Here is a 12859-nt window from a genome sequence, read left to right as displayed (position 1 = left end):
GAGGTTTTCTTTGACGACAAGAAGGCTTTCTGGACGTTTTTTCTCTGGTTTTCTCTCAGAAACAAGTGGCCTATCATTTAGCCTGATGATCTCATGGAGCTGACAGCCTCCTTTTACTTGCTTACCATCAAATCTTCATAGTTTTCAAGAGGGCCCTAGGCTTGAGCTTCCCCACGCTCTATTGCAAATATTTACCCTGGAGAGAGCTTTAGGAATCTCTTATTATGGCCTGCCTCTTCCCTTCGGCAAAATCTCTATGATGTTCCTCCTGAGATGGGGGCATGACCTGCTTCTTTTAAAGTACACTCACTCCTCTGTAAAAGCAAGATGCTGGGAGAGCAGAGGTAGACTCTGTCTTCTTGGCAGACCTCTCTGGCTTGAAACCTCTGTTCATATGAATGGCCTGAGATGTGAACTGTTAGGACTCTATATTCCTGGCCTACAAGTGGGAACTGGGTAAAGGAACAGAACCTGAATCTCTCAGCCACACTCCCTGCAATGTAGCCTCTGCAACCAAATGCAGAAGTGAAGGGAATAAGAAATATTGGCTGCGTTCCTCTCCTGGGAAAATACTGTAGCCCTTGACTGGGAGCTGAAAAGGAGGAGAAGCCCCATCTTCTTGCCCTACATTCACTCACACTGAGTTGGGGGTGGCATGGGGTAGGAGCAGGTCATGGCTCTAGTACCACAGACTCCACCTGCTCTTACTACGATTAAGTAGATTTTCTTGAGTAATTGGTTCTGCATTTGTTATATGCTCAGGGAACAAAAGACCTTAAATTTGTGTGTATGTTTAAATAATTTTCACCAGTTCTTATTGTTTTGCTGGAGAGAGAGTCTGCAGAGCTCCTGTGCTGCTGTTCCAGAAGTCACCCTGGTTTCTTTTTCACAGTCATGTATTTTCACAATGTTGACTCATAAATTATTCTAATATCTTCCAAGTATCGTCCTTTATTTAGTCTTACAAATTATTTTGTCTCTCATTCTTATTTTTTTCATAGAATAAATTTATATTTTATTAAACACTTAATAATCAAAATTTATTTATATTGTTTCCTTTAGAAGAAGCAAAAATATTTTATACTTTTTCTTTTTTGTAATTATAAAAAAATTCAATTTTGTTCTTCCTCTTTTCTTTATGAACATTATATGAATAATATATTTTTAAAATATTTTATAGTTTGATATATTTTTAATGTAGTTATGTTATCAGATAATCAAATTTCCTTGTTCCTCATGGGACCATGGTAGAAGTTCTTTGGGTGACACTGAAATAAGCATTTTCAGAAGTCCCATGGGAGGATGGCGTGTGGAGGACTTTATTTGTGTGGAGTTACATTTCTAGGGTTCCAAAGTCCCCTGCACCTTAATCCAGTCCTAGAAAAGGCGCATCCAGGATTCCAGCAGAACCAGAAACAGGGCCAGTGTCTAAGTTTCCATTCCCTGTTGCTGGGGTAGTTCAGCATTCAGGCTAATGAAAGTCTATTAGTCCAACTTGTTGAGTCTAACATGGCCTTGCACTATGTGGGCACAGGGTAGCTCACCCCCCTGCCACAGATGAGCCAGGAACCCAAGCCAGGAAGAGAGGAAACTTCTATTGTTTGTAATTTTAAATATTCAGGTTTCATGCCCTTGCAGTGGCCACGCCCATCCTGACCACTAATTTGTTTTCAGGTATGACTGGCAGACAGGTAGGCACTCCCCACGTTACTCAGATCCTATTAGACACGCATCTAAACTGTCTTTGTCCAGTCCCTTTCCCCGTTGATCAGTGGGGAACAGACTTGGAGAATGGTAAATGTGATTGTAATGGTTTTCTGCCCATGTATTTTTACTGTTGTTTGTTTGATCCTTGCCTGAGGGTATTTTTTCCATATATATATCTGTTTAGAGAGAATGAAAGGGAGGGCGGAAGGGAGAGAGAGGGAGAGAGAAAAACATTAATGTGAGAGACACACATCAATTGGTTGCCTCCCAATGCTCCCTGATCAGGACTTGGGGATCAAACCTGCAACTGAGGTACATGCCCTTGAGGAGGAATCAAATCCACAAACCTTTGGTCCACAGGTCATCGCTCTAACCACTGAGATACACCAGCTAGGGCTCCTGCCCATTGTTAAGTGAAAAGAGCATGAGGGAGCCTAGTTATATACATTACGGTTATTTCCTGCATATTAAAAGCTCACTGATGGACTAGCTTCATAGTGATCTAGCTACTTTCTGTCTTCTGCAACCAGCTAACTGCTTCTTCCTCAGTTTTGCATACCTTATATCTACCCAATGAATCATTCTCTCTCCTTAGATTAGCTAAATAGTGACTTTCCTAGAACCAGCTGTGTGTGTTCCTGTATGTGTATATGTGCTTAAGCATGTGTTTTTAGGTTCTATTTCATTGAGTTCTTCAAATTCTTAAACTAATTAAGATGAATGATAGAAAAGTAGAATGATTTGTTAATTACATAGTTTCTATTTGCGGATAAAGTTTTATGCTTGCCACCAACAAATTAAATACTGTGGGGTCAGGTACCTCTTCAAGTTTAATCACACGAGGCTGGAGTTCCATGTTACAGACCAGGGAAATTTAAAAGCAAGGGATGCCTGCAAAAGAAACTGCATAGGAAAGGGATTACCTATTAAACCTGATTCTGGCAGACACTATGAATTCCAATGCATCAAGCACAGACACGATAGAGAATTATAAACTTATTTTCACATTTAGATATACTTTTTTTTTACATTTTGTGACTGTAAATCTGTTAGATATAAAATATTAAGAAGTCCCTAATAAACTCCTTTGGTCTGGAATTAGATTTACAAAAGGCTGCTATTTCCTCCCCTTCATATATCACTCTTTTGATTTTTTTTTTTAATTTATGAATAATTGGTACAATGTAAACTAAGCCCAAAGTGCCCAAGATAAACTCCATAAATTATGCAGGATATACCTTTATAAGATCATTAAAATTATGTAGGATACATCTTTATAAGATCATGAATGAGCTATGTAAGGTATATATATATATATATATATATATATATATATATATATATATCCCTTGCTAGAATGTGATCATTTTCCTCATTTAACTTTTTGTACAGAATTGGGCATGGTGTCAAATACATGGTAAGAGCGCAAGGATTTTATATACAGAATGAATGAATTACTTGAGTTATAAACTTATTTTCAGTTAGAATGGTCTCAGAGTTTACCTTATTAATTTTTGAAGGCAGTGACTCTTTTCTTTTGCTGGATGTTCTACTGGACTGGGCAAACCAAGTCTTAGTATTCTTCTATCACAGAAAAACTAAATAAAGAACTAAATACAGACTTAACCATTTAGGTGATATTAATCTAAGATTTTACCTCAATAATTTTCAAAGAAAATGACTACTCCTTACTGACTGTTCTCTTAGATTGATATTGTTCTTAGTGCTCCAAAATATTAAATCTTAATAAATATTTAAATATTGTTCCTAAGCCATCAGCAGAAATTGAACTGGTCCAGTGTTTTTGAAAATGACTCTTCTACTTCACTTTGTTCTAGAATGATTTGTGTAAATCCAGAAATCACTGATTAATATAAAGGTAATGTTATTGAATATGGAGCAGCAGCCAGATTGATATAGAAAAATAGATGGAGCTTAAAGTAAAATTAGTAAGTGCATTCCTTTTATAAAGCCTTTCATATTTGCCAGTGATGGATCGCAAACTTTTAATGGGCCTTTAGCTATTTCAAAGAAAGAGTCAAAATCAGTTAATTATCATATTCACAAGTCAATTGTACAAAAAAGGTTTAATGTTTCCTGGTACTGACAGTCAGGAGAGGAAATTCTTCTCTGAGTTCCTAAGTTTTAGACAAATGCATATGTTCTGAATTACGTTGGCCCCAGATAATATAAAGCAAGGTTTATTCTGGTACCTTTAAATGCAGACCTGTGGGATAACACTGAAGAGTAGCTTGGTAAGAAGTATAACGTTCTGCTTGTCCAAGTAAATTGAGAGGTGTTTTAGAATATTTAAATCAATGAAGTACATCCCACTCACCAGTTCTTCATAAATGCTGTTTTGCTCATCTGAGCTTTTGAAATCTATTAACAAAAAACTGATTTTCAGTAAAATTCTTTGTCAGGTAAAATAGTTATTCTATGTTGCTGGTTAATAGTTGAGACATAGCTTGAAAGCCAAGATTATGACTGTCACTCTATAGGAAAAGGATTTCTATAAATCTACCCCTTCGCAGTTGAATGAAGGAATACTCATAGGCTATGATGTGCTTGCCTCAAGAGTTTGTTTTGCAGTCCTTTCCAATGAAAAGGGATTGTGGTTATCACTTTAAAGGTCTACCTTGTAAGTCTTAGCCTCAATATTTTTGGTCTGGAGAAAGTTTAAAGCTGATATAAAATGTAGTTCTTACCTTGAATATTAAGAAAAATGCTTTGTAAAATACATTTGAATACTTAAATTTAAGAAAAAATGCAATGACATTTCCTCTAAGACAAGCTGGTTTTAAAATAGGCATCTCAGTTACGGAATAAGTTAACCAGATAGAGTTCCTTTATGACAATTAAGAAAAAAAAAGGTTGTTTTGTTAGTTGTCTTCTAAAAATAATGTATTTTGTTTTCAAAATGTTGATCTATAAGAAATGTATATCAACAGAACTTTTGATCTATAAAACATTTTTAAAGCAGTAATTACACAACATATCCAATTGCTCAATATGGTCACTCCATGTTTTTGAGGAGAAAGCCATAGTATCTCATATAATGCTCCCATTTTCTGTTTTCTATGGTAATAGTTTATGTAGCCAGCTTACTAACAATGGTGTCAAATCATTAAAATGCCATAATAATAGCAGTATGGATTCAGAATAAATTATTTAAATTCTTCTACTAAAATTGTCATCTGGTCCATCAAAATATACTTTTACAAACTTTGATTATGAAAATAACAGTAAAATTCAAGTTCTATATAAGCATCCATATCTGTGGCATAAACTGAGGCTTTGAAGTGGCGGAGGTGAATTCCAAAGAATGGTAGGCCCAAATAGGTCAGAAGTCACATAATATTCTATATGATTTCTAAGCGATATCTTCAGATGATGAGAATATATAGCATTTTCAGTACTCGGAACAAGACGAAAAATGTATGTCAGGGCTACATTGTTCCCAGTGTGGCCTATTGGCCTTATAATGGATTAAATGGACACTGACCCATTTAGGTGCATGTTTGATCCAGAGGGCTGCCACAGGATGAGGGCTGGTTTCCATTTATAAAAAATGAGAATGTCTCTTTCCAGATCTGTTAAAATGGGATCAAAATCACAAAAATAGAGAAAGCAAATATATCAGAATTATTAATATAACTATTAACTATGTGCATGTGAAGGTGTCTCCTGACATCTGATATTTTATGGAAAGATTTGTATGTAAAAAGTCGAGATGACCCTTTGCTTTTTTTCTTGACTAACCTGACTCAGAACTTGTTAACTTACTGACTGGGGGGAGAGGGTGTCCAACAGTCTGCCTTTTTTCCCCCCTACTATAGCTCTTGATGAGATAAACAACCAAAAATCCTAAACAGAAGCAAGTTGCTATCTACAAACCAAATCTGATAAATTTACATAATATAAAATTTGTATATTGTTTTTGAGACTTCACCTAGAAATATCTATAAAATAAATTATATTGAGACTGAGGCCTGTTGCATGAAAAGATTCGTGCAATAGGCCTTCCCTTCCCCTGATGCCAGCACCAGTTTTCCTCCGGCACCCGGGACCCAGGCCTTCGCTCCGGCCAGAGCCGCCTTCAGTCTTCGCTCAGCTGCTTTGTGCCTATGTATGCAAATTAACCGCCATCTTTGTTAGCGGTTAACTTGCATATCTTGCTGATTAGCCAGTGGGAGGCGTAGCGAAGGTACGGTCAATTACCATGTTTGTCTATTATTAGATAGGATGTACACTTAAGGGATATTCCTAGGAAGGTTTTTAAAAAGTTTTTTTTTATAGAAATTTTCTAATATCTGCAATGTAAGTACAAAAACATAATAGATAAATCCCAACTGCCACCCACCAAAACAACCAGTGTTCTGATTACTAAGGGACAAGTACTTAAATGTCCAGACCCTGGTTTAGATAAAGAGAGGTGCCTGCAAAGATTATGAAGCAAAGTAATCCTTCAAATTCCTCTATTTATTATTTGCCCTCAACTTTTTCTAGCCATTAAAACAATGCATGATATATAACATGTTTATTTTGAAAAATATAAAAAAGAAGAAATACATATTTTAAAATAGTAAAGGTAAAATGTGAGCTTAAGAAAAGAGGTGTGAGAGAGAGGGAAGGAAGGGAGAAAGAAAAGAAGCAACAGATGAAGGGGGAGGGATTAAGGGAGAAAGAGGAAGCAAGAAAGAAAAGAAGATACGGAAAGAAAGAAAAAAGAAATGAAAGAAGAAAGGTACATGTGCAGAGTAAGTCTCAATATTCCAATATTTGGTCTTTAATGTTGGTTATTGCTCGTTGGATATCACTGGTGTCCATGTATCTGGTGTCTGCTCTACCCTTGCTCCAAAAACTATGGTCCATGAGCCAGCAGCAGATTGTCAGACTCCACATCACAACATATTTGGTTCAAATCTGCATATTCAAAAGATATGCAGTGCTTAATAAGCACATTCTAACTTCAGAAATATTGCTCTAGATCACAATGCCCAGTAGTGGCATGACACAGGAGAAAAAAAAATCCTATCTAATAATAAATAAGACGGTAATTGACCATACCTTCGCTACGCCTCCCATTGGCTAATCAGCGAGATATGCAAATTAACTGCCAACAAAGATGGCGGTTAATTTGCATACGTAGGTGCAAAGCGGCAGAGCGAAGACTGAAGGTGGCTCCGGCTGGAGCAAAGGCCTGGGTCCCGGGTGCCAGAGGAAAACCGGTGCCGGCAGCCAGGGGGAGGGAAGGCCTATTGCACGAATCTTTTCATGCAACAGGCCTCTAATACAATTATAAAACAGACAGAACATGAAACAAAAATACACAGGGAATCAACAAATTAACTATGAGACAAAGAAAATTTCTGTTTATCTATAACTGTGTGATACATCAGTTATCTTATAAAGCTAGAAAGTGAAAAATGAAATAAATTTTAAGTACTATATTGTGTCTGTTTGCTTCAGAAGGAAGTGGTCAGCATAAAATATGGGAAAGATGGTATGATTTGCTCTTTGCAATGCATTTTCCCTGTTCATTTTATGCCTACTAGTAACCTAATAAGCTGTCATGTAAGCTAATATTAAAAGCAACAAATTATACTTTTGTTTATTTTATTTAATGATACTCATTAAAATTTTATGTTACATACAATTGCTATCAGATTTTATGTGGCCAATTAATGTTACATTAAATTATGCTTTTTTACAGGGAACCAAAATAGCTAAATGAAGCAGATGTGTTCTTCTTAAAAATGCAGCTGTTATTATATTAAACAATTAGCACCAATATTTTGGAATAATACGTTAGATGTCTATAACAATTATAAAATTGGTTTCCACCCTAGCTGGTGTGGCTCAGTTGGTTGGAGCATAGTCCTGCACACCAATAGTATGGATGGGGTGGTCGTAATAATCTGGCCACTGAAAATATATATATATATATATATATATATATATATATATATATATATATTCCAAATATTCAGGTGACTACCTTATTTTCTTTACCAAAGATGGAAAGTTTCTCACCTTAGGTATTCTTTAGCAATTATGTCCACCTCACATCGCTCATTTTAAAATCTTAGCTCAAATAGTAGATTGTACTTTCTTTTAGGCTGAACTAGGTAGTTGTGAAAATGCTCTTCCCAAATATGCTTGTGGCTCAGAGAATTAAGATTATTCTTTCATAAAATTGAAATCTGCCCAGCTGACACGGCTCAGTGGTTGAGCATCGACCCATTAACCAGGCGGTCTCGGTTTGATTCCCTTTCAGGGCACGTGCCCGGGGTTGCGGACTCAACCTGCAGTATGGGGCATGCAGGAGGCAGCAGGTCAATGATTCTCGCTCATCATTGATGTTTTTTATCTCTCTCTCCCTCTCCCTTCCTCTCTGAAATCAATAAAAATATATTTACTTAAAAATATAAAATACAATTGAAATCCAAAGAAGGGAGATTAATAATGTAAAATGGCCTGATTTTTAAAGGGGAGTATAAAAAGTATCTCTCACTAAGGAATAAAAGTGTTTTGTCTTGCCCTATTCTTTCTGCATTTAACTTTTAAATTTTATTTTTGTCAAGTAGTGTATTTTTATTTTCTCAAATTCAAATGTATTAAATGTTAAACTAACAAATATTTGCTTTTAAACGTTGATAAATATAGGAAGAAGGTGCATCCACTAAGAGTTTTGAGTAAATGGGACAGCGTTTTTCCTCAACTATATTTAAGATCTTATTAGAATGGTATCTTAACCTTAGTCCTTCATTTTGATTTCTAATTCATTAAAATTGCCCTCTTCTTAAATGGAATGTTACATATTGAAGGAGACTGTCACAGAAAATTTTAATTCATATTTTATTTTCAGATGTAAAATATTTAAAAGAAGAGGATGCAAATCGCAAGACTTTCACTGTCAGCAGCACACTGGATTTCCGAGTGGACAGGAGCGACGACGGTGTGGCGGTTATCTGCAGAGTCGACCATGAATCCCTCAATGCCACTCCTCAGGTAGCGATGCAGGTGCTAGAAATACACTGTAAGTAAAAGCTCTTTCCTCCCCATTTATATCGGCAGCAAATCTGCTCATCTACATTTAAAATCATTTCAAAATTAGGTAAAGTTACAGGAAATGTACAGCAAAATGCAGTAAAAGTACCCTCAAATAGCATTAATCATGTTCAAAGGAAAGAAGTTCTTGGCTGACTATCATTACAGTCAAGGAATAAAAATAAAGGTGGCATCAAAAGGTTAAAACTCCTCATTACCTTCCAAATAGTGAGTGGCTTGATGTCTGTGTGTGCATCTGAGTAGGGGAGGAGGAGTGGTAATTTTGGCAGAATCAGAGAGTTGGGAATCTGAAAAGGGCATTGATGAGCTTTATTGTATGTAAGTAACTGTTGCATGCAAACGTGGCTTTCTATCTGTGCTTTTAAAATTAGACTCGTTTCTTTTACTTTCTCTATGAAATATACTGTCTATATGACTGCAAGAATATATCTAGCTAGCATGTTTACTTTATAAATAGCATCATTATTTACAAGTGATGAGAACAAAATTATTTTGATGACACCAATAGTTCAGAGGCAGTGCTAAATGCTTTGCTGGCATCATCTCATCTCATGTTATCTGTAAGGGCATCAGTTACTCTAACTTTAGTCACAATTGACAGATGAAGACACCAACGATTATACAGGTTGAGTCACTTGGCCAAGTTCACACAACTAACAAATAGTGAACTTGTAATCATAACATTTTAATTGTTGGCAAGGTCCTTGGGAGAGGTGATCTATAAATATTTATCAAAATGAAATTAAATGAATTGAAATAAGTAAGATAATGTGGGAAAGAAAAAGAGGAGAACACAGAATGTTGTATTTCTGAATTGGATTACTTGATTTTTAAATATTAGAGATTTTTGTTTGCTTTTATCTATTAAAGTTATAGATTGAATGTAGAAGTGAGATGTAAAATCACATTAAATACTAACATTTTAAATATAAGTACTGGTCTTGTAATATGTCTCAAATTTTGTTTTCATTTACTTATTTATTCAACAAGAAGTTTTTGAGTGCCTACTGTGTAACAGATATTGTTTGGACACTGTGGTTGCATTAGTGGTCAAAACAGAACAACAAAACAAATCAAGATTGTCCCCAAGCATCAAAATCACCCTCACCACTAACAGCAATAAACTTTTACAGCACCCGTTCTAGGTAGGAATGACAGAAAAGCAAAATAAATGAATACAACATATATTATGTTATGTAGTAATGTATATGGGAAAAATAAATCAGAGGTGGTGATAAGGAGTTCAATTGGAGAGGTGGGAATGGGAGTCAAGGAAAGTGTGTGTGTGTGTGTGTGTGTGTGTGTGCGCGCACGCTGTATATATTCATATGTGTAATATTATATATACACATACACACAGAGAGAGGGGAAAGCAAGTATAAAGACCATGAGATAGGAGCATCTCTTTATTTTTTATGTTTCTATAAACAGCAAAAATATCAGTGAAACTGGGGTAGAGTGAACTATGGGAAAAAAGAATATTATGAGAAAATTTTGAGGTACCAGGGACCAGACTTTTAAAAATTATTCTTGATAGAAAAAATGTTAATCTGATTATGATTTTTAATTATTGCCCATCATGGTTTAAGTATTCTTAGTTTACTTGATGTTGAAATTATTATAATTTTAAATACTTTTGATTATATTACATTAATTTTATTAATTTTCTTCCTGTTCTCATTGAAACATGTTCAGAAGCAAGCACATTTCATAGCTCAACCTGAGGTTATCTCCAAATTTCAAAATTTATTTGCTGTGCAACCTTGGGACAATTATTTAAATGCTTAAGGTTTGAATATAAGCTAGAGAATTAATTTCCATGAGGAGCAAACTAGACAAATTAAGTCAAGATTATGACATTAAATAAAAATTCAACATATGTAAATTTAAGCCCCATTAGCAAAATAGCATAGACTGTGCGGGTTCTAAACAACAGAAATATATTTCTTTTTTATTTTTTTAAATATATTTTTGTTGATTTCAGAGAGGAAAGGAGAGGGAGAGAGAGATAGAACCACCAATGATGAGAGAGAATTATTGATTTGCTGCCTCCTGCATGCCCTCTACTGAGGATCGAACCCACAACCCGGGCATATGCCCTTGACCAGAATCAAATCCTGACCCTTCAGTCCACAGGGTGAGACTCTATCCATTGAGCCAAACCAGCTAGGGCCAGAAATGTATTTCCTACTGTTCTATGTGCTAGAAGTCCAAGATCAAGGTTCAGGCACATTCAGTACCTGGTGAGGGCCTGCTTCCTGGTTCATAGAGGGCTGTCTTCTCTCTCTGTCCACGCTTGGCAGAAGGGGCTAAAGGAGCCCTCTGGACTCTTTTTTTATAAGGGAGTAATCTCAGGCATGACCTTCAAAAGGCCCCACTCCCTAATATCACATTGGGAATTAAGTTTTAATATATGAATTGCAGGGGGGAGAGGGGGGCACAAAAATGTTTAGTCCATAGGCTCTTTTCTCTTTTTCTTATTTCATAAACATGTCTTTTAAAATATAAAAAGTTATATACCAGGTGTACTGGTTAATAGTGCAGATTTTGTAATCAAAGAAAACATGATTTCAAGAGAAACATCAAACATGCTTAATTCAATGTAACGTCCATCGCTAGCTACACATTTCCCCATCTTCCAGGTAATTTGTGAATGTTGTTTTAATAGAACTTTTCCTGTTTTGAGGCAAACCATTCAGAGCCCATTTTTTCACTTCTTTGTATGTTTTGAAGTGATGCTCAGAAAGTGCGTGCGTACAAGTGGTGATCTGAAGGAGCAAGTTCTGGTGAATACAGCGGGTGGGTGAATACTTCCCAGGCAAGATCTTTTAATGTGTCTTTAACTGGTTTTGAAGTGTGTGATGGTGTGTCATCATGAAGCAAAATTACTTTGCCATGTCTTCTGGCCCATTCTTGTCATTTTACAATCAAAGCATTCTTCAAATCAATTATTCTTTGTCAGTAGTGATCAGAATTAATGATTTCAGCTGGTTTTACAATCTCATAATACACCACACCTTCCTGATCCCAACAAAAGGCAGCGATTTGGCCTTGCAGTCAGTGTTGATGGTTGACCTGGATCAACACATGATTTTGTGCATTTGGGATTCTCAAAATAAATCCACTTTTCATCGCCAGTCACAATTCGATGCAAAAAAAGACTTCCCTTAGTGCCGTTGAAGCAACATTTTACTGATGACTTTTTGGTTTTCCATTTGTCTTTCCTTCAGTTGACATGGCACCCATTTTCCTTTCTTTAAAATCTTTCCCATTGCTTGTAAATGATTAGAAATCGTTTGCTGAGCAACGTTTAATCTTTCTGCAAGTTGTTTTTGAGTTTGACAGGCATCTTCATCTAATAATGCTTGCAATTATTGGTCTTCAAACTTTTTCGGTTGACCTGGACGTTCTTTGTTTTTAACATCGAAATCATCACTTTTAAAGCATTTAAACCAGCGTTCACAAGTATCTTGAGATGGAGCATGTTCACCATAAGCTTCCCAAAGTATTCAGCAGCACTTTTCTTCAAAATAAAGTAATAAATTATAACTTCCTGCAAATGCTTTTTTTTGGCACAAAATTCGACATTTTTTAGTGTAAAAATATCTATGATGTTAACACCTTCAGCAAATCTGACATATGAAGTTTTGAAGCCTGTTGTCAATACAACTAAATAGCATACATATCATATTGCATATATATCAACTCCATCTATTGAAAAAAACGTCGCATTATTAACTGGTACACCTTGTAATTTGATATACTGAGAGGATACAGATCATCAGCATCTTAAATATTTTTTCACTTACACATCAAGCCATATAAGACTGTTTAGAATAATATTTACTCATTTAGCTATAATTTTAAACATATAAAATAAAATTATAAAAATTGGGCCATAAGGCATATTGGAGACTGCCAGCCAAAGATCATTGGACATCTACCAAATCAGGCTTATTTAGTGGCTATGGAAAAGAAGAAAGCTTACCAGACATCTCTGAGTGCATGGTAAGAGCTAGGAGAGGCTTTACAACTAGAATTAGGAGAAGCTTGTCCTGAATATTTTAAAAAGGGTTTT

The 12859-nt window shown here is 35.7% G+C and overlaps 1 protein-coding gene across 4 annotated transcripts in view; it reads left to right on the top strand.

The window, feature by feature from the left end:
• CADM2 (cell adhesion molecule 2) overlaps positions 1 to 12859 on the top strand; it is a 1196033-nt gene that overhangs the window by 1040323 nt on the left and 142851 nt on the right. For all 4 annotated transcript variants that reach the window (XM_081086797.1, XM_081086795.1, XM_081086798.1 and 1 more), the window contains one exon: positions 8579 to 8749. In XM_081086797.1, coding sequence (XP_080942923.1) covers positions 8579 to 8749 — 171 coding nt within the window. The remainder of the gene's footprint in view (positions 1 to 8578; positions 8750 to 12859) is intronic.

This window comes from Myotis nattereri (assembly GCF_964212035.1).
Source record: "Myotis nattereri genome assembly, chromosome: 3".
NCBI lineage: Eukaryota > Metazoa > Chordata > Mammalia > Chiroptera > Vespertilionidae > Myotis > Myotis nattereri.
The sequence above is the reverse complement of the archived record's forward strand: the minus strand, read 5'-3'. Positions and strand labels throughout refer to the sequence as shown.